The following is a 23826-nucleotide window of genomic DNA, read 5'->3' as shown; positions in this document are numbered from 1 at the left end:
ATCCTCAAGGGGAGAATCAAAGGGGTGTTGGGAGTACCTCGTACAAGTACCTGCACACCCTAGCTCCCCCACAGATGGCTGAATTACAGATCCCCAAGTCAGTGGAAGAACCACGGAAGCAAGATGCGATCCTTCCATCGGCCGCTTTCTTGTTTGATGCTGTCGATGCGAAACCACTCAAGACCGCCCCGGCCCGAGGCCACCAACTCCTGCTCGCACCGTGAGGAGACGATGCCTCATCAACAACTAACCATCTCTGCGGTGGTCAAACAGCATGCTCCTACCGGCCCGTGGGCAGTCTACTTGGTCCAAAGAGCACAAGGGGAAGTCATTGACTCTTTTTTTGTCTTTTTCCCCCATTTTTTTCTCCCTTAACACCAAGCTTCGCGCTTCGGCTTTAACGACATGCGAGTCGCTTTTGCAGTCAGCCCCCCAGCCTGAGCGGGTGGGTTCGGTGCTCGTTCTTATGCTTCGTTCTAGAGCGACCAAGACGGCCCGTTCATGTCGCTCCGCGTGGGAACGGAATCGGGATAACCAGTGCGGATGCTAATGGCCGGCCGTACGATCCTTCTACTCTACTATAGAAGCAGCACTTTCGGCTCAAGGTAGGGTGGCCTTGTTGTTAATCGCTCTCTTCTCCTAGTCGCAGCAGCAGCCAGTAAAAGGTACTCACGTCGCAAACATGGCTCAAGCTGTCCCCCCGACCCTCTCTCTCGATCTATCCCAATACCCCAAACTGTCGCCCACTCAATTAGGGCACCTCCGCCATTTCCACAACCTCGCCTTTCAGCCGGATGGAGAGTGGGCAAAGATGGGGGCTCAAGAACCCCTCCAAGAGTTCCTCGATGCCTATCGCTATCAACTTGCCACAATGGCCTACGCGGTCGGTGTCGCTCATTATCATCGCTTACCAGCTCTTCGCTCCATATTCAAACCCCTCCTCCGCCAGCTGATCCACAAGATGCTGCGCAAAGAGGTCTGGGCTTACTGGTTCAACACCAGTCTAGGCGGGACGCGCACCGATCCAGGTTTACAAAAGCTCAGAGAACCGTGGGCCGATCCTGTTGTAAGGGAGAACATCATGTACAGCGGTCACCTGTTGCTGATGACCAGTCTCTACGCCATGCTCTTCGACGACGATGAATTCGAGAAGCCCGAATCCCTGGTTTTCAAATGGGACCCTATCTTTTTCGGTCTCGGTGATGAGACTTTCTTCTACGACAACCGCAGCCTCCAGGCAGCCATTACTAGAGAAATGGAAAGAAATGGATGGGTTGGTGTCTGTTGCGAGCCAAACGTGGTCTTTGTCGTCTGCAACCAATTTCCAGTACAGCCGGCCACCTCCACCCTTTTTGGACTCATGTGCTACATTTCCTAACTGTGTTCCAGATCATTGCAATGAAATACAACGATTCTCGAGATGGTACCAACAATGTCGAAGACGTTCTGGCCAAGTACAAGGCCGCCTGGGACAAGAAAGGCATGGTTGCCTCCAATAGCCTCCTTATTGACTTTTGGATGGTCAAACAAGATTATATCGTCCCCCCTACAGATGTGGGATGGACCGCATGGTAAACTTTTCGCCGCTTCATTCCGTCAAGATTCAAACTCATGAACCCTTAGGGCTGGCGCTTTTATGCACTCCTGGAACCCCCAACTTGTGGAGAGTCTCTATCCAAAACAGGTGCCCGGTTTCATCACCAACATCTCGGGCCGGGTCCGCCTGCAACCGCCGATTGTAGCCAACCACTACCGCAAACTTTCAGCAGCAGCATACCCGCCCACATCCGACTGGGATAGGCTCCAGAAAGCCATTGATCTTGCCAAAACCGACCTTGCCGAAAATCCGGCGCCGAATTTCCCGTACACCAAACCCTGCTTCGGATATGTTGTCCAATGGCTCTCTGAACTTGGTCAAACAGAGCTTCTTGACGGCCTCTTAGCATACGCCGACCAAGACCTGAATCCAACGTGGGACAATGGCGGACTCTTCTATCCTCGCAATGACACCCCCTTTGTCTTCACCGAGGACAGAGAGGACGGCGAGGGTGTCAAATGGACACACGTCTCTCCTTTCTGCGGCAATGCTGCGATCGGGTACGCACGACTCAATATCAAAGATGGACAACGCATCATGTACGAAAATCCGTGGACAAGAGAGTCACTCGCCCAGACGCCGTGGATCGACAACCTCGACTTCGTGGGGAAGGAACACGGAGTCGGTGTACTTCGCGGCGTGTGGGATGAGGATGCTCACGCGTTGGTCTTGACGGTGAAAGGATGGGATTTTGAGGGACGAGCGTGTCCTGAGAAAGTGAGCGTTGAGCCTGTAGCGCGGAATCTGGGGCCAGGCAAGTGGGCAGCCTATGTCGATGGGAAGTTGCGTGCCAGCAAAGAGTTGCATGGTCCGGCCAGGGATGATTTCAAGGTTACGTGTGATGTCAAGAGAGGACAGGAGGTTGACGTGGTGTTTATGAGGGTTGATGGTGGGATGAATAGTCATGTCAACGGGCATCCCCGTTAGAAAATGCGAAGGGGATAGTTATGTGCATTTCTCCAAGATCCAAAAACCTGAGCACAGATCATGTGAGAACATCATCTCATCATACATAGGTGGGTTAATATTACCATCAAGCGGAGTATTGAAGATGAAATCTGTCTAACAGTGTGTCCGTTCCTTCTTCCGTCTAGCAATGCATGCATCAAGTCATGATGGGACAAAACAGAACGCCATCGCCATGCATTTCACTTTGGTCCACTGCCTTCCACTCCACTCGGCCTCCATACAACAAAGCGGGAAGATCGGCGGACATCTCACGCGTCGCCTCTTGACCTTGGATCGTCACCTCCGACCTTGACCTGCTGCTCCACCTCGGCCTCTTCGTCCCGGCCGCTTTCACCGCCCTTGGCTTTCTTCCCCGAGACAATCAGGCCCTGCTCGGTCTCGAGGCCGACGTTCAAATCATAGCCTTTAATAAACAAGCTCGCGACAAGGGAAAAGCCCGCCAGCGCCGCGATGACGATGTACACGGTGCGCAGGGAGTCGGTGTAGGCGGTGCGGAGGTCCAGTTTGTTGGCGCCCGCGGGGGTGTTCTTGATGATTTCGACGAGGGCGGCGGCGTCCTTGGCCAGGTCCGATGCGCGGGCGGCGTAGGCCGGGTACTTCTGCAGGTTTTTCACCATCTGATTCTGGAAGATGACGCCGCCGATGGCGACGCCCAGGGCCTGGCCGAACGAGCGGAAGAAGACGAACATGGCCACGGCGAAGGCCATGTCCTTGTTCGTGCTGGCTGCCTGCACCTGGAACTGAAGGCCGGGGAACAGGATGCCCAAGCCGATGCCAGAGACCAGGTCGATGAAGATCCACTGCGGGATCGTCGTGTCGACGTCTAGGATCGTCAGCAGGCCCAGCCCTAGCGTCGCGATACCCCAGCCCAGCCAGATCGCCCAGCGGTATGCGGAGAACTTTGTGATCAGCAAGCCCGTCACCACCGCCATGGGCGCCACGGTGAATGTTGCGGGAAAGAGTGCAACGCCCGACACCACAGGCGTGTAGCCCTTGACGGCCTCAAAGTACAGCGGTTGGTAGTACAGAATGCACCAGAGGACCATGCCGTGGAGGGTCGTCGTCATATATGCAATGTTTACGGTGCGGTTGCCGAACACGGACAGTCTCAGCAAAGGCTCGGGCGCGAGGTATGCTTCGTAGAAGCAGAATCCGATCAGGCCCGCGCCGCCGACAAACAGAGGCACTAGCGTCCGCCACGACGACCAGCTGTACATGACACCACCCCATGTCAAGGGGATGAGGAAACTCGTCATGCTGCCAACGAAGATCACCGTGCCGAGCCAGTCCACGCGGCGCAGTTTGGCAGTAATGCTCTGTGGTATTATGTTGAGGCGCAGGAACAAGGGGACCATGACAGCGCCGATGCCAATAAAGGGGAGATTGAGCCAGAAAATCCAGCGCCATTCCACTTGGGCAAAGGCACCGCCGATGATCGGGCCGGAGACCGAACCAATGGACCACATCCCTGCGATGATGCCTGCCCATTGGCCTCTGTAGCGGAGCGGGACGAGGTCCGTGACGACTATCTCGGTCATGGCAATGACACCTGTTCGCTCTCAGTCAGAAACAAAAAAGAAAAAGGATGACGGGTGTGGTTGAACGACTCTCTGTTGGGAAGAATAGATGTGACTTACCACCTCCACCAATTCCTTGAATCGACCTCCCCGCAAGTAGTAGACCAAAATCGTTCGACAAGGCTGCCATCATAACCCCGACGAAGAATAATGCGATAGAAACCATGATCACAGGCATTCTCCCAAAGATGTGGCTGAACGAGGCAAAATTGGGTTGAAACACGGTCGAAGCAAGCAGGAACGAGGTGCCCGCCCAGAACGCTTCAATGGCTGTTCCACGTAGCTTTTTCGCAATGATGGGAAGGGCGACACTGATCGAAGTGCCATCCAGCGCGACCATGAGTGTTAACACGGCCAGAGCAACAAAGGCCATAACGAAGCGGGTGGAGATGGTAAATTCTTCGGGAGTGGAGGAGGCGCCATTGTCGTTGTCGTGGTTGGCTTTTTCGGAAGTGATGGAGGAGGAAGAAGATGTTGTTTGGGATGCTGATGCTTGGGTCTCTTGTGGGGGAGGTCCCTCCTTCGTCTCTTCAACCAAAGGAGGTGGCATGTCCATCGTAGGGGTTGGCATTGTGCTATTTTGAACGATGCGGATTATCAGGCAGGGCAAGCTCTGGATTGGAAGGGGTGGCGACGATAGATACTTGGGCTTGAAGATGGTTTCGATCGATAATAGTCAAAGCTGCCACAATCATGATATATACCATTTCATACTCACCTTAAACAAATGATCCGTCCGGAACGGCATCCCTCAAACATCAATGATGCCTGGTTTTTTTTTCCTTTCGGGAGAACAACGTTACATCTCGCCGTGCAAAACATACCTAATGACTTCTGGCCATGACGACGAGGCTGAACATGCAGGAAGCTGCAAGAACAGTATTGGTTAGCTAGCGAGGCTGGGTCCATAGCTGCAGAGAATGCCGACTCTTGCCGGCGGAGCAATATTGGGCCGCCCCCCCCAAGAATGCAGCCATTCCTCCTTTATCTGAGATGACAAACAGCTTCCAGGGCACCACGAGGGAGTACTATCAGGTGCCATTGATTCGGAACACTTGGTTTCCTTGATCCGTGGCTCCATCCAGCGAAGAGGCGCGGAAGGGTGACTTTTACTGGGTAGGCGAATTCGACAAGATACGGAGACCTGCTCGCCTCGTGGGTGGCCTGGGATCTGGCCTTGCTTGCTGGCATCTCGCATAAAGCATAACCCACTGGCTTCGATGCAAGAGTCACCTGTTGACCTCCCTCCAGCCTCTTGGTTCTGAGGCATAGCATACTGGTACTTGTAGGAACGCCGACTAGCCTGAACGCGTGTCCGCTGTGAAGCCAGACGGACTTTTGCAAAGTCGCGCAGTCGAGGTTGGTGCATTGTGTTGATTGCAACTTGGTATTTGCCAGATTTCACGACATTAGCGACCTTAACGCTTGCGGAAGTCGCATGGCGACGCTGCAGGGGTCCATCACGTCATGATGGACGATAAAAGGCGCCGTTTGCCAGACCAAGCGAGCCTTTGATAAAGCTAAGATTGTTGGTTTTTGGTGGAAGGGGACACGATGGCACCGAGATGGACTGAAGGGGGTGGAAGGGACCAAGTGGACTGCGGACAAATAGTCGCCCCGGCCACGTGACTCCCGACATTCAAGGGGCCTTCTCGGCCTGTCTTGGGCTGTTTATATCGCGGTGCGGGTCAAAAAGTCACTCTATTACTCGGGACGATTTCTGGGTTGCAATTGGCATGCTCGTATCTTTTAACGATGAATAATCCTGCGTCAAGGTCGGACTGGCTGCATAGTCGACATGATCCCATCCCTAGCGGATCTGGCTCCATCTCATACAAGTAGATCCCTCTAGGATCCCTCTCTCCGAGATTGAAACCTGAGATAGTGCACCCCGTTTGTGCCGACCCGAGTTACCAAGCGAAACATGATCAGGGCTTGATAAGACCCATGGGCACCTCTTGGTGCCGGCTCTGCCCAACCTGGCAATCCCATATCCGACATTAATGCACGATCACATGGCACCGGCTGCGAAATCTGCTCCCATGGCAGCGCCATAGGCATAAGTGGACGCGCCCGAGTTCTTACTCCGATATTTCTTCTCCACGCTCTTTTTGGGCATGAGGCGCGCTGCTTCTGCTTCCACACTAGACAGTTTTCTTGTCACGGGGCTGAACTCTTTATCGGTCACATCGACAAAAGCGGGACGGTCCTTGTGGCTTCCCTTGTGCTCTGTCGTGGCTGAGCCTTGCACCTCGCTCATGTGAGCCTCGTTAGACTCAGTGATGTGGATGGGCTGTTGCGTCGGATCGTGGATCTTGCGGCTCCACGGGTTGGTAGCGCGTACAGGTGGCTGGGTGGGATCATCGATTGTTTGGCTGTTCCCGAAGCACATGTTCGCGATTGGAAGGGGATTTGACTGATCTTATTCTTCACTGTCTGTCCTGCACAACGTGCGAAGCTGGGAGGCCGTCTATGATTAGCTAAATGTGCTCTATGTGAAATGGGAGACACTGAACGGCTGGTAGCATGGATATACTGATGAGGCTGCAAGCACTGAGGACGTATTCTAGGAAAAGGGCAACGAGCAAGCGATGGGAATGGCACTGAAAATAGCTCTTCCGAATACGACCACCCTGGGCAGGTCAAGAGATAGGTCTGATAAGCGAGAGGCAGGGCAGAAACGGCAGGAGAGAGCCCCGTGTAGGTGTAGGTACTCGGTAGAGGGCAAGGGGTTAAAAATAGCGGAACCCATGCCGATTGTCCCCAGGGAAGCGAGGAGGTCAGAGGGATGAGATACAGAAGCTTGAGAGGAAGAACGTGGGCGAGTTGCTTGCAGAGAGAAGACACGGGGGAGTCGTTGAATCCCCCCGCATTTTGCCCGCGCTGCCTGCACTGCCTGCGCTGCCATTGACTTGCTTCTCTTCTCTCCTCCAACCTCAACTCCTCTCCACGCCGCCTCTGTCAACATCTGTCGAAACTAGGGGATCTCTTGGGGACCTCCATAGGCCTTCTCCATGCACTGTCAATCTCTTTTTATCCCAACGTCCTTGGATTCTAGCGAGGCAATCCCTCGACCCTCGATCTCGCTGAGGCTGGCACTCTGTTTTGTATCTAGCCCAGACGATTACCCAACCCACAATGCAAGAATTGATGCTCCAATGACATCCAGAGTAAGAGCGTGTTTCAAAACTGAACAGGTGTCGCGCAAGATCAATCCCATTTTCTGCGAGTGGCGCGAGACGAGTCTCAAAACATAGTCAGGAACCAGGGACCAAGGTGGCAGTCGTCAGTGTCACCCTCTGTAATATGGTAAAGTGTCGAGAATCATACCATTTCCCATCCTCAAGGTCCCCTTTGATCCAAAGGCACATTGCGCATTGTCTTCATCTTTTTATACGCCGAGCAATCACACGTCCTATCACGATCGAGACGTCTCCTTCCGCTTCAGTCTAATGAATTCCTGACTCGTTTGCCGAGGTCTTGTCTCCGCCAATGCGGAGTCGAATGCATCCAAGCATTGAGAGGCTTGGGAGGCTTGGGAGGCCTTTGCTCCACTCGATCACCTCGACGAGCAATGAGTCTCTCAGCTCTCTGTGTCAAGTCCTGTATCTCGTCCACTGCCTCGGCCGACTTCACTGGCCATTTGGGAAAAGTCGATTTAATATTCCAGTGAGGGCCTACAAAAATGGCAAATCTCCCCTTCCTCAAGCTGGAGGGCACTTGGTTCACGTCCCTCAACAGTGACAATGGGTCAACATATCATGAGAGGGCCATTTTGCCCGCCCGCCCTCGATGACAAAATAACGATTCCAGCGCTCATGACAAAGTACAACCCTGACAGTGTCCCCGCTGATAAGGTTGTCCATGTCGACACCATTGCCAACAAGAGTCTCACGTATGGGGGCCTCCGGGACCAAGCTGCGAGATGCGCCTGGGGTTTGCAGCACAGAATGGGAATCAAGGAACAGGACAAACTGTTGGTCATCCTGCCCAACTCGGTATGTCATCTGCAAGGACAGGCCATCTCCTTCGTGGTCTGATCGATCTGGCCATAGACCGACTTTGTGATCCTCGCGCATGCAACACTGTGGCTTGGAGCAATATTCTCGTACGTCTGCCCAGCATTTTCGAGGATCACGACTATCTCACCACGCTTGCCAACAGACCGCTCAACCCCTCCTCATTAGCAAAGGACATTGCCCACGCATTATCCCTGGTCCAGCCCAGCCATATCGCCGTTGATCCAAGCAAACTTGAGGCCGTCAATGCTGCGTGCCAGCAGCTGGGTTGGGAAGAACCTGCACGTCCGACAATATTCACGGTGCTGAGAAGATCTGGTAATCTCAAACTGGTGAGGTCCTTCCAGCCATCGTTGGAACGTGTCCGCCTGATTCTCGCCAGTTCCCCGACGACATCGCGGGTCAAGCCCCTGACCAGACGCTTCCAATGTTCGACCTCCGAGGAAGAAGCACCAAAGATGTGACTGGCATGATTGTGTTCTCATCTGGAACGACTGGGAAAATCAAGGGCGTCCAGTTGTCACATTACAGTATCGTCTCCAATATCATCCAAACACGCATCTCAATGCCTTGGATGATGAATCACGCCTCCCGAGAAGTCTTCTTTCCACCGTGTAAGGGTCTTAATCCCCTGCCTGTCCCGGCCTTTGTTTAGTGAGTCTGACAGGATGCTTGCAGACTGCCACGTCTATGGCCTCGGGGTTGTGGTGTTTTGTGGCATGTGGGTGGGCTCGTTCACCTGCGCAATCCCGGCCTTTGACCTGGCCTTGTTCTGTCGGAAGATGGAAGAACACAGAGCCACATGGGTGCACATCGTTCCGCCCGTTGCCATTCAACTCGCGAGTTCGGATATTGCTGCAAAATATGAACTGTCATCGATACGGATCATCCTCATCTCGGCCGCTCCCACCAAAAGAGACCTTCAGATGAAATTAAAAGCAAGGTTTGGGAGGGATGTCAAGATCGTGCAGGGTCAGCATTTAGCATCCTGTCAAAGCGCACCACCCATGACTGACACCGGCAGGGTATGGAATGTCTGAATGTTCCCCAACAGTACTGCTGCAAAGTCCTTTTGATGACGAGAACAATATCGGAACGGCGGGGAAACCAGTGTGTGGAACGTAGGTATCTCTTGCACCGTCTTTGTCGCTCTCGCCATGCGACCAGCTCTGACTCGTCCGTGTCTCGACCCAGTGAACTTCGACTTGTCGACCCAGTGACATTCAAGGATGTTGCACCAGGTGAAGAAGGCGAACTTTGGGTGAGAGGCCCTCAGACAATGATGTCAGTCTTGTTCGTGTTTTGAATTCTCTCCGTTACTCACTGGTGGCCAGGGGATACTACAACAATGAACAAGCCACGCGAGAGACTTTTGTGGGCGATTGGCTCCGAACCGGAGACATCATGCGAGTGGATGAGAATGGCAACTTCTGGGTCACAGATCGGTTGAAAGAGGTATGTGCAGCTTCAAACTCTTGGAATCTAGCTAACCAGCTTGCAGCTGATAAAGTACAAGGGGTAGGCACTCACCTGGGTGTATCCATCCGGACTTGCTCGAAGTGCTGACAAAATCCTAGCTTTCAAGTGCCACCCTCGGAACTCGAAGACCTTCTCTTAAAACACCCCTCAGTGGTCGACGCTGCCGTGACATCCATCTACTCGGACGAGCAAGCCACGGAACTTCCTATTGCATACGTGACACTTCCGCCCAATACACCGGCGTCTCAAAAACAGAGCCTCCTTGCTGAAATTCGCAAATGGGCTGACGGGCAGGTGGCGGGCTACAAGAAGCTGCGTGGGGGAGTGTTTGAATTGCAAAATCTGCCGAAGACGCCATCGGGAAAGATCTTGAGAAGAGAGTTGCCGTGTAAAAAGGTAGAGGCGGCGGGAAGAGCCGCGAAGATTTGATGAAGAAGAGGAGGGAGTTTGGCGCAGGCCTTCAGAAGCATGTCTGGGACTTGATGAGTATAGCATTGCAAAAGATAGACCTGAAGGAAGACCAGATGTACCTTGATTGTACCTGTTCACCTTATTCCCTTGAACGTCATCATAGATATACCTCGTATCTCGAGCCAATTCGACCAAGGAATTCCACTCCTTCTCTTCCTCTTCCTCCTCCTCTCGCAGATATACAAGACGCCGGACTTAACAAACCTTGGCCGTATTAAAATCGTTGCCGACCGGTCGAAATGTGTCCGGATTCGTCCATGTGCCTGTTTGTCCGGCAACGCGTTTGATTCGCCCGCGCTCGACCTTCGCGGCACGAAAACCATCCGCCACGTACTAATGAACCCTCAATGCTTCTCCTGTGTAAGTTGCTGTGGTCGCAAACATGTTCCATGCCGAGGAGCTGGGGTATCTATGTATGCAACAAGCGGAGTTAAGGAAGTATGCATCATGCAGGGGTATATATAAGGAACGAAAGACGGGCACATCGCCCACGGATCTTGGACTCCTCCCTCTTGGTAAGAGAACTGAGTAACTAACCATCTAACTCCCTCTCCGCGATTGTGCTCTCCTTTATCCCCCTGCACAGCCTTGTCCCTTCCATACTCAACAGCTTCAAACACAATGTCCCTGCCCAAGCCCCTCCCAACTCGCCCCCTGGGTACCGGCGGACCCTTGATTCCAGCAATGGGGATCGGAATGATGTCCCTGGGCCACGCGTACGGGTCGGCAGGCGGCGACGAGGAGCGGTTGGCCTTCCTGGACGCCGTGCACGCGCTGGGCGCCACCCACTGGGACGACGCCGACCTGTACGGCGACACCGAGACGCTGCTGGGCAAGTGGTTCACCGCGAACCCGGACAAACGCAAGGACATCTTCCTCACCACCAAGTTCGGCTTCGCTGGCCAGGACGCCAGCGGCGCCTATGTCGTCCGCAGTGACCCGGAGTGGGTGCGGGCCGCGTGCAAGGCCAGTCTGGACAAGTTGAAGTCGGACTGGATCGATCTGTACTACTGCCATCGCGTGGATGGGAAGACCCCCATCGAGGAGACGGTGAAAGCCATGGTTGAGTTGAAGAAGTAAGTTCGGTCCAACATACCATCCAAGCCTCAACATACACACCCGACTGTGTTCCCGGGGGTGATCTATGTGCACACTCACTGACACTCTGACAGTGAAGGCAAGATCCGGTACCTAGGTCTCAGCGAAGTGTCGGCCACGACACTCCGGCGCGCCCACGCCGTACACCCCATCTCGGCGCTGCAGATCGAATACTCGCCGTGGGCACTGGAGATCGAGACCAATGGGGTGTTGCAGGCGTGCAAGGACCTGGGCGTCGCGCTGGTCGCCTACTCGCCGCTGGGCCGGGGGTTCCTGACGGGCACCATCAAGTCGCCCGCCGACGTGCAGGGGGACTGGCGCGCGATGATGCCGCGGTTCCAGCCCGAGAACTTTGACAAAAACCTCGCGCTGGTGCGGCAGATCGAAGACCTGGCGCGCCACAAAGGCCTGTCTACCAGCCAGCTCGTGCTGGCCTGGCTGCGCCGGCAGTGGGACGGCGTGCACCTGCTCCCCGGGACGCGAAGCGTCGAGCGCGCCAAGGAGAATCTCGTAGCCTTGCTCGTCGAGCTCACCGACGAGGAAGACCGCGCCATTCGACGCGCCTGCGAGGAGTGTACCGTCGTGGGGCTTCGGTATCCCGAGGCCATGGCGTATATGCAGCTTGGGGAGACGCCCGAGCCGGATAAGTGATGCCCGCTCAGAAAACATGGGGGCGGGGGACGGAAAAGAGACCAACAGACGGGATCAGACGGGATGATTTCAGAATGGAAGAATGGACTCACCCATGAAAGCAGACAAAAGATCATGAAGTATATATTTCTCTTAGCCCTGCTGCTCTTCTCGTGCCTCGGTTGTTAATGCTTCTGGTTCATTCAACCCAATTCAATCACAATTTGAACTTCCATACGAATCGGTCTGGTCTTGTCCTGTGTAGATGCCAGGTATCCAGCCCTACTAGATTTGCAGGGAAACATACGGACGTGGAGATCCCCTTCCATCCTGCCCTATATATCATATACTATGTATATCACTGTATACCATATTATGGTCACCGTATAAACCACGTCGCTATACCGAAATGAATCTGTCGGGTGCAACTTCGGTTCTTAGCACCGCAGGGCAGCACCTCCTTCCCCCTTCATGGTATCATTGTTTATAATCGACCAGAAACCTAGACCTGCTGCGCAGCATCTTCAAACGTGGAGAGGGTGTTTGTGGAATCCTTCACTTTTGTCCCATTCGCTGAGAAAAGACCGACAATGAACAGCTCCCAAAACTCGACCGACACAAGATGCCTTGTTTGTGGTGGTCAATGCAGCTGGCGACACCTAACTATATACCGTATGTCTGTGCCACTCCAACAGTCCAAGATAATTTGCTTGTCTTCCTCTTTTATCATATCGTTACTGCTTTTATACCAGTGGTGCCGAAAATCGCCAGGCTCGGTTTGCGCTCGGCACCTGGTCGTGCCCCGGTTCCCGAATTCATCTTCGTGAAGGTAGTGTATCGGTGTGGGATATCTTTGCAAAAACCTTTCAGACATTCTGCTCCTTCTCTTTCAGAGCGACGCTGCCGCTGCTGTGGCCACTACTCGGGCTGGCGAGTTCTCTCTCCGTTGTGGTCTCGATTGCACTCTTCTCGATCAGTGTGTGGCCGCCAACACTTTCCCGTGTAACCTCTTCAACCACTGCACCACGAGCCTCCTCGTGGACGATGTCGAGGGTGTCGAAGTGATGCTTGCGCCACTTGCGGACAGGAATGTGCTTCTGGAAGAACAGCTCAATCTCCAGATGACTGCGTCCGGTTGTCTCGCCCACGCAGAACCACACGTACGCGAGCGTAATGCATGTGGTCCCTGCATACACGAACCCCAACATGGGGCCCAATCCGCCATTGTAGTAGATATAAGGGCTTGTAAAGGCAATAACCCAGACGGTGAAGAAGAACGAGACAATCGAGGAACTCATGATTTTATTGCGATTGCGTCCCACGGCCATTTCAGATGCGATGGTGAATGCCAGAGGGCCGTGGCCGAAGTTGAATGCCACAATGACAATATACGAGATGACGACGATGGTCGTGCTGAAACTGGTCTTCGTGTAAGGCCCAGCCCCGAGTCCTCCAATGATTATATAGGCTAGAAGCATCATGACAGTGGTGACCAGCAGGTTCGAGCGACGGCGCACCTTGTTGCCCAGCAGTACTGACACGCCCACCGCGACGACTTGGAGCGTATTGGTAATGAGGGAAATAGTGAATGCTTGCTTGATGCCAATAGACTGTGCAAACACCACACCATATGAATAGAAGAACTGGATTCCGTTGATTTGCTGAGCCACCATTGCACCACACGAGTATATGAGCTTTCGTCGTTCGATGGGGTCCCTCAACAGCGACATCCAGGATGAGTTCGCCTCCCGAAGCCGTTCGGTTTCGACCATGTGCGTAAAGGCTGCGATGTCTTCTTCAGGGGTGTATCCTGGCATGCTGCGGTTGATTTTCAGAAGCGCTTTGGCGGCTTTCTCTGGTCGACCTCGTCGGATGTACCAGACGGGGGACTCCGGGATGAAGATCAGGCCCACGAGCATAAGGAGAGGCAGTAGAGCCAGTAACCCCATGGGGATTCGGTATGAAGCAGTCGTGGTAATAGTTTCCGTGCCCTGCGTGATCCCCGACCCAACAAGTTGAGAGCAGGACTGCATAAATTGGAACATCATCAAGGCAGGACCCCGAATTGCCTGCGGCGCGACCTCTCCAATATACAGAAGGCAAGTCACTGTAAACTGGCCGATACCGAGGCCGATCAGGATACGGCCCAAGCAGATGACTCCCATGGAGCCTTGATCGGCACATTGAGTGATGGCTCCTGCAATGATACAAGCCGAAGCACAAAGAAAGACGCCCTTTCTGCCGAAGAAATCGTTGATTGGGGCAGACAGAAGAGCACCGACGAGCTCTCCCACGTAGATGATGGATGCTGTGAGGGAAAGAAAGGTGGTGGTCAAGGCAATGTTGCCGTCCTTGTCATGGGTGGTGCCGTAGTCGTGCACAAATCTTTTCATTCCCAAAACACCAGTGTAGTATATCTGATCGTACCCATAGCAAAGTGCACCAAGGCTGGAGACAGCACAGAAGAAGACGGCCCATCTGTGGTGACCCCAGTTGATGTTGAACATCTGCATCTTCATAACGGGCATCCTGAAGATCTAGCCAATGTGGAAATTCTCGCCAAAGACTCAAAAGGTGATGAGAGAGGGAGCCAGCCAACTGGTGCTAGACAAAGGAAAGGGCCATGGAGGGATAACCAATGCTTTATATGATAGGTAGTCGATCAGACGGTCCTGGTGGAATGTGCTGAATGTGCCTTGATCGAGCAGAGGAAAGATCGACTGGTCACCGCTGCTGGTTGGCACATTGGATGTCTGCCAACTGTCATACCCCCGGACTTCTGGAAGCATGGCGATGGATAATGGCGTCAACCAAGGCAAGGGTTATTTGGGTTGAGATAGCGGCGGGTATGTGGTGCAGGCGTTGATAGGCACTGAAGGACACCCAGCTAGACGCAACTTAACTGATTTGGATGCCTTAGGACTCCTTGGGATACCCTAAGATTCCCAGGGACGTCCTCTAGGTCTCTAGCCTGGCCCGCGGGTAACGGGCGGAAGCATAGCTTGACAGGGGCCAGAAGGTGGTCCAAGCTTGCCTCTAATGCATAATGCAGGCTTGCAAATGGGAAAGAAATTCCCCTCCTCATGGAACTTCCACCAACCACCGAGTCTTGATGAGAACAAGCGAGCATCTGCTGGAGCGGTGGATAGTGGCTGGTTCAGTTTTGGAAGTGAAAGGACCCTGGATGCTGCAGCTTCGAGATCGCCAAAAAGAGTGTACAGCCTATGGCCAGCAATGGATTTCTCTGCACGTCTATGAGGTGTCGGCACCCAGTTTGCCAGGTATCATCACCAAGAGAGGCATCAGCGGTACGGAGGGGAATTTGTCCCTTTGGTCGGTTTGTCCCCCGCAATTGGCGTGGGTGAGTCCCGAATGGATATTGATGAAAATCCGGACAAGCAGGACTCCCTCTAGATCCCTGGGCTGGTTGACCTGCAGTCTTCTTTCGGTTGGTATGGTGCATTGGGCCCTTCCAACCCTGCGTGGAAGGGAATAGCCGTCATACATCAAGCCTTTGGAAGCGAGAAGTGGTACAGGGTCCTGGAGGTTACCGTGGCAGACACGGAGGACGTGATTAGTAGAATAGCTTGCGTTCGCTGTGGTTGGCCATTCCGCTCCGAGGTCCTTTGTTCTGGAGTTGCAGCTTGAAAACATTTTGGATGAAGGTCAATAGCCGATGTCTGTTGTGCTCCAGATTCTTCCAAGGCTCTCAGGTATCGCACTGGCTTGCGCGCGTCTCCAGAGGCAGAGGCTTCAATGATGATGCTCTTGCATTTGGTATGCTTGGGTGACGGAGCCGGGATATTGGAGAATAGCACGTCGAAAACCCCCCTTGACAGCCGCCATCGTCTCGTAGTTGAAAAGGTTTAAAATGTTCAGGTGCATACTTCGAGCCAGATATCCTGAGAATGAACCCCTTATCAGTCTGAGAAAAGCTACATAGCCGCTTACCGACCAGAGTATGCAGGGTTCTTTGCGGGCCGATAATGAAAACCGGATTGTCTCCGAAGATCTGGACACAGTGATAGGCATTGCACTCGAACATCCCGACGCGAGAGGCATGTTCATTTCGTCTTTCCGGATTCACGTGGATAAAGTCCGGAGGAAGCCATACCAGACCATTCGACGAGCCTCAACCATGGTTAAGTAATGAACGTGTCATTCGGTGGCAGCATAACACGGGAGTGTTAGGCCCAAAAGCCCATAAAGGTGGATCGAGAAGTTCGCCGGGCCTTATCGAAACAAGAGCGGCAACAGTGAGTAATTTCAATTGAGAAGGGAGAAAGTTCATAACTCGAATTGGAATGAGTAGAAGAGGATTTCATCGCAGCGCACGCAAGAGTCTTTCAAAGGACCTGCCAGGGCGGTGCACGAGGAGCGGGAGTAGCGAGAGAGAGTAGGGTTATGATTCTTCAGCTAGGGCGATTGCTGGTGCTGCTCCCACCCGAGCGCATTTTTGCAATGCACCGTCTCGCCCACGGATTTCTCGACCGAATGGCACGATCCATTATCGTTCAGTGGTTCGCGCTCGCTTCCAGAGGCAGGACATTGGCTGACATCGTGGAAAACTTGGGACCTTTCTTGGGAGAGAAACATCTATGGCAAGTTAATCACCCGCATCGAGAGGCAAGCTCTGGAAAACAGCAACCAAACATATGCGGTCGTGTAGGAAATACGTTTCAATATATGCTGGCCAACTCCGACTATATAAATCCTATAGAGCTCGGAACCTCCCCGTCGGTGGACCCCCGATAGGGGAGAGGACCGAATTCTCCTCGTTATCCTACATGTCCATGGTGGACGGAATTTCCCTCGGTTGTTGGTGATCCCTCAGACACCGAAATCCAGGGCGTCGGCATATGGCTTGGTATTCAGATAGCGAGGTCGCAGGTCCAATCTGTGTTTCTTGGACCAACAAGTTCCTGAGGCCACAGCGCAATCAAAAATCTTACAAATACGTTCTTCAGTCGGACTCTTGGCCCTGAAACTTTTCAATTTCGTTCATTGGTGATGTTAACCAGAGCTTGAACCGGAGTTGACCGTGTCGAAAAAGCCCCTCATATGAGAAAGTTTCGTTGCAACTGGTTATAAATTTAAGATGCCTTATATCATTGGGCTCAACAGCGGCTCTTCTTTTGATGGAATTGACGCCGTCTTATGTAGCATTAATATCGCACCGGACGGCCACCCGGACCGTCCGAAGTATATCGATGGTATCTCGGAGCCGTGGCCAGAAGAGTTGCAGCCCCATGTTCTGAAGGCTTTCTCCAACGAGCTCCCGCTCTTCGACTTGTGCAGGCTCAACTATGCTGCCGGCGCCGCTTATGCCGACATAACGAACAAGCTGCTCGACAAGGTGGGAATGAGGCCAGAAGAAATCGATGTTGTCGGTTATGACGGCCAAACGATCTATCAAGAGCCTCCAAACAGAGAAAGAGAAAGAGAATATTTCGCAAGCGGAAGCAAAGTTCTGGTTGATAGGTGGACCAAGGGGGGATTTGCATGTGGGCTGTTTATCGTCGAATCTGGCGTTGTCACAGCCCTGACGAACATCACAACAGTCACACAGTTCCGACCTATTGACCACGCATTGGGAGGTTCCGGGGCTCCGCTGATGCAATATCTCGATTTTTGCTCATTCCGCAATGAAGGACCCGTTGTTTCGCTGAATATCGGAGGCATTGCCAATTTACAGCTTGCCGACGCGGACCGGCATAAGATGATGGCCTTCGACACTGGGCCGGGAAATGTGATGATTGACCATGTCATGAAAGTTCGAGAAGGCAAGCCGTATGATGCTGGTGGTGCATTGGCGGCCAGAGGTCAAGTAATCCCAGCGCTTTTGGCGAGGCTCGAAGAACATGAATTCTTCCTCCGAAGGCCACCTCGTTCAGCATGGCGCCTGGACTTCGGTGGTGAGCATGTGGATAAGATGCTAGACGATTACGAGGATGCATCAACTGAGGATCTCTTGGCAACTCTTACGCTCTTTACGGCAAAGACAATCGAGCGATCAGTGGTCGACTTTATTGTGCCCAAAGCCCCTGTAAAGACGGTCATTGCCAGTGGAGGTGGTACCAGGAACGACACACTTATGCATCACCTCAAGGAGAGGCTGGCTTTGCACGGGGTTGCGCTTCGCACCAGTGATGAATATGGACTCCCAGCACCATTCAAGGAAGCCATCAAGTTCGCAACCTTGGCATTTGCGTGCATGAACGGGCTTGCAAACAACATTCCCGCCGCGGGTGGAGCGTCCTCTTTTGCAGTGCTAGGTAAGCTGAGTCTAGCGCCCAGACTAGCAAAGAACGGTGGTGCCGTCCCAGAAAGTAAGGCCTCTCCAGAAGGCGTAGTATCAGAACTGACCTGCTGTAGGCGTCCGGGTCCAACATGATCGGGAGGGCCTCTCGGATGGAGCCCCGTGATAGTCGATTGACCCGATCAGCAAGCATCTTTGAAACCCCAGCGGTTCCTTTTCAGTTTCCAGAGAGGCAAAAGGTATTTGACCTGCTGCTGACGTCTCAAAGCGTCGAAACACGGATAATCGTCTCCAGAATCTCCTCAGCGCGCAATTTGGCCTGATCCAGACCAAGACAAGGAAGGCTCTAGCTCTGATGACTGGGCTGGCTTTGATGGCTCGTGGCGGAATAGACAGGTGAAGTCGCATAACCATTGCCAACCGACGGCGTGCGTGGTGTGGTCCTCTGAAAGTTTTGGCGGACGTTTCTGAGGATGGCCAACGATTCGCGTATGTTGGGAGGCCTGTTCAAGCCATGTTCAAGAACGACTTCAGCAAGGTCGAGTAACTGATCTGGATCTCCGTACCCTTGAAGGAGGATCGATATCGCAGATGTCTGAACCTGAAGTATGATTGCATATGCTGCAACTAGATGCTGAAGGTTGCACCAACTCTCGAAGTATTCGTTGCGGTGGGCTTGATGTCTTCTCGAGTGTAGAAGAATAATCATGGTGGCATTCTGCACGCAATTATGACAAGACTCATACACCCATGGATCCTGGATTGGGTCTTCTACCGGGCCATCGATGTTTGAACCGTTGACGGCGTTTTCATACTTCGCGTATAGCACATGGTATAATACCGGGCGATTGACGAGGAATATGGTCGCATAGTATCGGAACCTCAATTCATCCTGGATACATGAGAAAATCGCACAGCCAAAAGGGTTTCTTTGCTTACCATGATGTGCGACATGTTGTGTGATGCCAGACAGAAAGACGATGGGTGCCGAGGAAATCTCATGTTCAGAGGAAGGGTCCAATACCATAGATCCAAACGTCGAGCAATATGGGTGACGACCCCTGCAACATCCTCGGGGCGGCAATAGGCTCGTTCGATTTGGTACATATGTTCTAGAATAGTGTTCATGTAGGCTCTGAGCTGCAAGTGAGCCAAGAGTTCTTGTGACTGATAATTGTCTACCGACGCTGCAATCGGTTCGTTCCCGAACAAGTTAGGAGGAGTGGCTGCTGCGTCTTGGGTCAATGTGGCAACGAAGAGGTTATGGAGACGCTCTAAGGGCAACCCATCCACTTCGCTCAGTATATCGCTTTCCAGGATAAAGTACTGGTGTAAACAGGCTTCATACTGAGATTTGACTGCAGGGTCGTCTTGAGGTTTGGGCGGAGGACCATAAACCAGGGGTTCAAGACTTTGCAGGATGCGCAAAGCATGGTATGGTCTCCCATAAAGATAGAGCAGCATGATGACAAACAAGAATCGGAATGGCAGCGTTCGTGGGCTTTGCTGGGCTTGCAGCACCCACATCTGTTGAAGAGCATATCGGAAGGAGAGATCTGCCTTCTCACTCAGCAACCTGGTGTCCCCCGTAACGGTCGCCATATGTTTGAGAGCCACGGCCTGGATAAGGAGCTCTTCGATGGTTTGTGCCTTGAAGAAGAGGATGACATCTTGACCTGGAGACGCCTCTAAATGCCGCCGAAAGACGTCGAGACATACATCGTTCGACAGTCCTCCATACAGGAAGAGGTGCCGAAAGACGAAAGGCAGTTCCTCCATACTTGCGAACAAGGACTCGATACACTTGACCACGACAGACATGGGTATATCTGCAGGGACCGGGCTCTCGAAATTAGCACTAAAGAGGCCTGAGTCATTGTCATCTACTTGGCCCAGAAATTTAAGCGGCTGTAGACCGGGGATATCGAGGTTGATTCGGAGTCTTGACCAGTAGTTGAACATTTTATGGGCGGCCGCGTGGTGGAAATCTGGAACTCTGGGCCACGTCTTGATAACGGCAACTTCTTGAGCAGGAGTGCTGGCGAGACTCGGGTCTATACGGCCCTGGTCAAGGGCTTGCAGGCGCGTCTCAATTTGTGACAGACGAGCCAGAACGGATGCATCCCTTGGGGCATGGGGTTAGTGAGGCAGTTCTACCTTTGACCTGTGTACTTGTCGGGGATACTCACGTCTCCAGGCTGGTTAACGGAGGACGATAAATACACTCGAGTCCCATGTTCTCGCAATGGGAGCATGACGGACGGCGGCCATCACACCTGGACTTCCGCTTACGACACGTATCGCAAGCCAATTCTGTCTTGTTGCGTTTTGGGCGGCCGCTACGGTCCGGCACAGGCTCTGGAGACATGATGGATGAGGGCGAGCGCGACACTTTACAGGCGCGTCTTGATATGAGAGGCTGGCGCATTCATGTCTAATCCTTTCGGTCGGAGAGAAGAAGCACCCAACAGGCAAACATATGGCCGTTTAGAAAAATTCTGATGGATGGCAGAGGTCAACGGGCCACAAGCACTCAACAGCTGAAGACAGAAAAGAGTTGTAAAGCGGGAGGTTAGTCGATGGAGTGGGCTGGGTGGACCGGACTCCCAGAAACTCGAGGGACGGGGAAAGCTTGTCCGGCAGATGGTGCAAAGTTTTCGATAGAGCAGATCCTAAAAGGAAGGGGTGCGAGGCAAGGGAGCTGGGGTTCATCGAGTGACTACTCCGTAGTGGGATGGCGGATGGCGTGGACAGCCCAGGACAGGCCAAGGACAGGCCAAGGACAGGCTCGATGGATGGATAAATGAAAGCAACTTGCAGCGACTTGCGAACCCCTCAATATAGTGCGAGTCGTGAGACGTCGAGGTCGACGGTCCGGAAATGGTGGTTGTGCCGCCAAGGCCTGTGTGATCCACCGGAGTACCTAGTGCTGCGTGCAAAACTACGGTCGGGAATTGCGCTTGCGGTCCCAACCAGCCCAGGTGGCTCCGATTCTCCTCTCACATGCAACTCACCTGCAGCTGCATCTGCGTCTCATCTGCACCTCACTTCCCGGCAACCAGTTGGTTCCCAAGATAATTCACCGCCAGTCGCTGACCTCTCACATCGCTCTCAGCTTATTCTCGCCCTCCCTTGTCCTTCACCCATCATCCCTCTGCTATGGTTGGGGGGCGACTTGCTCTGCTCAGATGCCCAGGTTGCTGGTGCAGCGGCCAAATACCGGGTCCTGCAATCATTCGCTTGGTTTCTGGCGCTTGTCCTGAAGCCGCCTGAGGCCCTGGACACGCCTTTCCGCTAGCTCGACATTAAAACCTCGAGGGCCTGTCGCGAACCCTTTCCATTTCTTAGAAACGCCTTCATCCGCGACTTGGCGATGTCGAATCAACGATCGTCCTAACAATTGCCGATCGAGGGCCTTTTGTCGACTCTCAGTGCGATCGAGACCGACCCTACTACCCAGTTGAGAAAGCATTTCGCCCCCCTCCTGCCATGCAAGTCGCAAGTGGATGCTCGAGTTTGGAGTGTCCCCAATTTGGGGCTAGAGGCGACCAGGATCCAGACTTGAGGCAGCCAGGGCAGCTTTGCAGCATTGCGATGCCAACCTGGTGGGGAGCAGGAGAGCGGCTCGACATCATCACTGCAACTGCAACGATCAGCGCTGGAAGGGTATCGTGTAACGTGAGGAGTTCTCTTGACCCTTGTTTTGCCCACCAATCGCCACCAGTGTCCAGACTGGCGTCGGTGACCTAATACTGAGGGCGAGTGAGGCCGGGATTGTATTTCCAGACACTAGACGTCAGGCCAACCTAGACCGCATCATGCATTGGGATCAACACGGACTTTGGAGTAACTGCAAGACTAGACACTACCGGCCAAGAATGCACTACCTTAGACCAAGACAGGAAGACTTTCGATTGAACACATCTCACCTCGACCAGCCGATTGCCATATGGAAGTTCTACTATCAGACGCAGTCCTGGACTCCTGGACTCCTCCTGGCCTGCGAATGATCTACTGAACCGGCTCTGATCCTTTTTCTAACCATAACCAACAAAGAACACTCAGGTATCTACAGGCTCCGACGCATGCTCCGTGAGACGAAGTTGGTGCAACCAGCCCAAAAGTCTGAGAACCCTTCAGTAGCATTCGTTTTCTCTGGTGGTACGACTCCAAGCCAAGCTTGTTAAATTATGGCCTGCCACGCTTCCTCAGACGGAGCTCCACGACTTCTATCGGGCACGTCTCAGCAAAGCCAAAGATCGGCCGTTTAAGACTGCGACAGTTATTGGAGACGGATATTCAGCAAAGTCTTCCGTGTCAATAAAGATCTCGCGGTCGGAATCCTGTTCTTGACACAGTCTGGGTGAGCTCGTCAGGTGAAATTTTCCACGGCATTCGCTACTGCAGGGGCCTCAGTTATCATTTTATCAGCGTAACCTCATTGTTTCATCCCGCTTCCGCATAGGCTACGAGTTCTGGCCCCACTCTTTAATTCTCCGAAGAAATAGGGACCAGATTATAACAGTAAACCCATACCAAAGCCCTTTCACAGCCTTCCCAGCCCTCGAATCATGGATTCAAGCTTTCAACCTGCCAATACGTAAGCCATTCTCGGCAATGTTTGTATGATGTTCGGAGGAGCCATCAACTGTGCTTTTTGCAACTTGAGAAGATCCCTGGACTCTGACATCGGCTGTGGAAGTTGAGACAAAGGAAATCGACTGCGTCTCCTCGATGTCTTGAGATCGTTGCTTCACACGCCTCGTCTGCGAATACTAATTGGGGATTTGGAACCTCTCTTGAGGCACGGTATTCACTTTTCTCCACCATTTCATCATTGTCAGGATGGCAAATGGGAGATATCTAACCCTCGAGAGCATGGACACACAAGGCAGAGCATTCCAAGGCCTAATGGTTTTTATATTTTATTTTTTTTTTTGTAGCAACGCAGCGACTGATAAAATCCAGGTTGAAACGGTGGCATCAGCATTACACTTGGATCACAACTCGAGCTCTGCAGGGTCTTACAAGTCTTATGAAATGCGAAAACAACCATATTTACGTCAAACACTGGATAAATTCCTGGTAGGGGCATGACTTCTGTGTTCAATGAGCAAGGAAGAGGTTTGTGAGGACATCAGAAGTCTCGTGTTGACTTAGGAAATCCTGTACGCACGCTCGATGTAGCGCATGCAGATGGTTTCAGCAGGGAAGAGCGCACTTATACCCATACTGTTGATTACTACCAAAGGTCCCCAGAAGGTAAGGTATGTTCGTCCTGCGTCTTTGGATACATCCACTCCGACCCAAAGGAAAGAAATCGTAGTGGGGAAAATCAATGATCCCTACGAAACCAATTTCCGCAGTTTACCCACATCTGCAGATCGAGCGAACTTCCCCACAGGGGCGTCAAAGCCCCATAAAGCCCTTAGAGCTGCCGCTTACAGTGGGAGTTGTTGTAACTTGTTGGCCAGGGACATTGAGATGCGAGCGGAGGCGAACAGATGGATCCATGAAGCCGCAGTTGGACAGTCAGAGAGAAATACTGGGTTGAGCCTTACGGATGCTCTGAATCTATAGCATTTCTGCCTCACGCACACTTCCTCGTTGGAATCACGGAATCACAGGTGATTTGGCAGAGCAGAGCAGAAACCTTAAGGCATTTAAAGACAATAACATCCGTACCCATGCCATTCCGTTAGCCATCGACTTCACTTTCGTCATGCT

The 23826-nt window shown here is 52.9% G+C and overlaps 8 protein-coding genes across 8 annotated transcripts; 4 read left to right on the top strand and 4 right to left on the bottom strand.

The window, feature by feature from the left end:
- Window positions 1-682: 682 nt before the first annotated feature.
- Z519_07302 (uncharacterized protein) lies at window positions 683-2524 on the top strand (the record flags this gene model as incomplete). Its single annotated transcript, XM_016765037.1, has 3 exons — window positions 683-1327; window positions 1390-1571; window positions 1624-2524. 3 exons carry the CDS (start codon window positions 683-685, stop codon window positions 2522-2524), a joined length of 1728 nt encoding a protein of 575 aa, XP_016618987.1.
- Window positions 2525-2814: 290 nt separating this feature from the next.
- On the bottom strand, window positions 2815-4699 carry Z519_07301 (uncharacterized protein; the record flags this gene model as incomplete). The annotated part of the gene is made up of 2 exons (XM_016765036.1): window positions 2815-4115; window positions 4204-4699. 2 exons carry the CDS (start codon window positions 4697-4699, stop codon window positions 2815-2817), a joined length of 1797 nt encoding a protein of 598 aa, XP_016618986.1.
- A 1455-nt stretch (window positions 4700-6154) lies between these two features.
- Z519_07300 (uncharacterized protein) lies at window positions 6155-6535 on the bottom strand (the record flags this gene model as incomplete). Its single annotated transcript, XM_016765035.1, has 1 exon — window positions 6155-6535. The coding sequence occupies one exon, from the start codon at window positions 6533-6535 to the stop codon at window positions 6155-6157; it is 381 nt and encodes a 126-aa protein (XP_016618985.1).
- Window positions 6536-7889: 1354 nt separating this feature from the next.
- Window positions 7890-10070, top strand: Z519_07299 (uncharacterized protein; the record flags this gene model as incomplete). The annotated part of the gene is made up of 10 exons (XM_016765034.1): window positions 7890-8141; window positions 8199-8251; window positions 8308-8494; window positions 8545-8776; window positions 8841-9134; window positions 9187-9283; window positions 9357-9446; window positions 9497-9617; window positions 9664-9680; window positions 9740-10070. The coding sequence occupies 10 exons, from the start codon at window positions 7890-7892 to the stop codon at window positions 10068-10070; spliced, it is 1674 nt and encodes a 557-aa protein (XP_016618984.1).
- A 663-nt stretch (window positions 10071-10733) lies between these two features.
- On the top strand, window positions 10734-11861 carry Z519_07298 (uncharacterized protein; the record flags this gene model as incomplete). Its single annotated transcript, XM_016765033.1, has 2 exons — window positions 10734-11188; window positions 11285-11861. 2 exons carry the CDS (start codon window positions 10734-10736, stop codon window positions 11859-11861), a joined length of 1032 nt encoding a protein of 343 aa, XP_016618983.1.
- An 845-nt stretch (window positions 11862-12706) lies between these two features.
- Z519_07297 (uncharacterized protein) lies at window positions 12707-14368 on the bottom strand (the record flags this gene model as incomplete). Its single annotated transcript, XM_016765032.1, has 1 exon — window positions 12707-14368. One exon carries the CDS (start codon window positions 14366-14368, stop codon window positions 12707-12709), a length of 1662 nt encoding a protein of 553 aa, XP_016618982.1.
- Window positions 14369-16938: 2570 nt separating this feature from the next.
- Window positions 16939-18265, top strand: Z519_07296 (uncharacterized protein; the record flags this gene model as incomplete). The annotated part of the gene is made up of 2 exons (XM_016765031.1): window positions 16939-18169; window positions 18216-18265. The coding sequence occupies 2 exons, from the start codon at window positions 16939-16941 to the stop codon at window positions 18263-18265; spliced, it is 1281 nt and encodes a 426-aa protein (XP_016618981.1).
- A 180-nt stretch (window positions 18266-18445) lies between these two features.
- Window positions 18446-20467, bottom strand: Z519_07295 (uncharacterized protein; the record flags this gene model as incomplete). The annotated part of the gene is made up of 3 exons (XM_016765030.1): window positions 18446-18991; window positions 19039-20224; window positions 20289-20467. The coding sequence occupies 3 exons, from the start codon at window positions 20465-20467 to the stop codon at window positions 18446-18448; spliced, it is 1911 nt and encodes a 636-aa protein (XP_016618980.1).
- Window positions 20468-23826: the final 3359 nt, after the last annotated feature.

This window comes from Cladophialophora bantiana, assembly GCF_000835475.1.
Source record: "Cladophialophora bantiana CBS 173.52 unplaced genomic scaffold supercont1.10, whole genome shotgun sequence".
Classification (NCBI taxonomy): Eukaryota; Fungi; Ascomycota; class Eurotiomycetes; order Chaetothyriales; family Herpotrichiellaceae; genus Cladophialophora; species Cladophialophora bantiana.
This window is presented reverse-complemented; position numbering and strand designations above follow the sequence as displayed.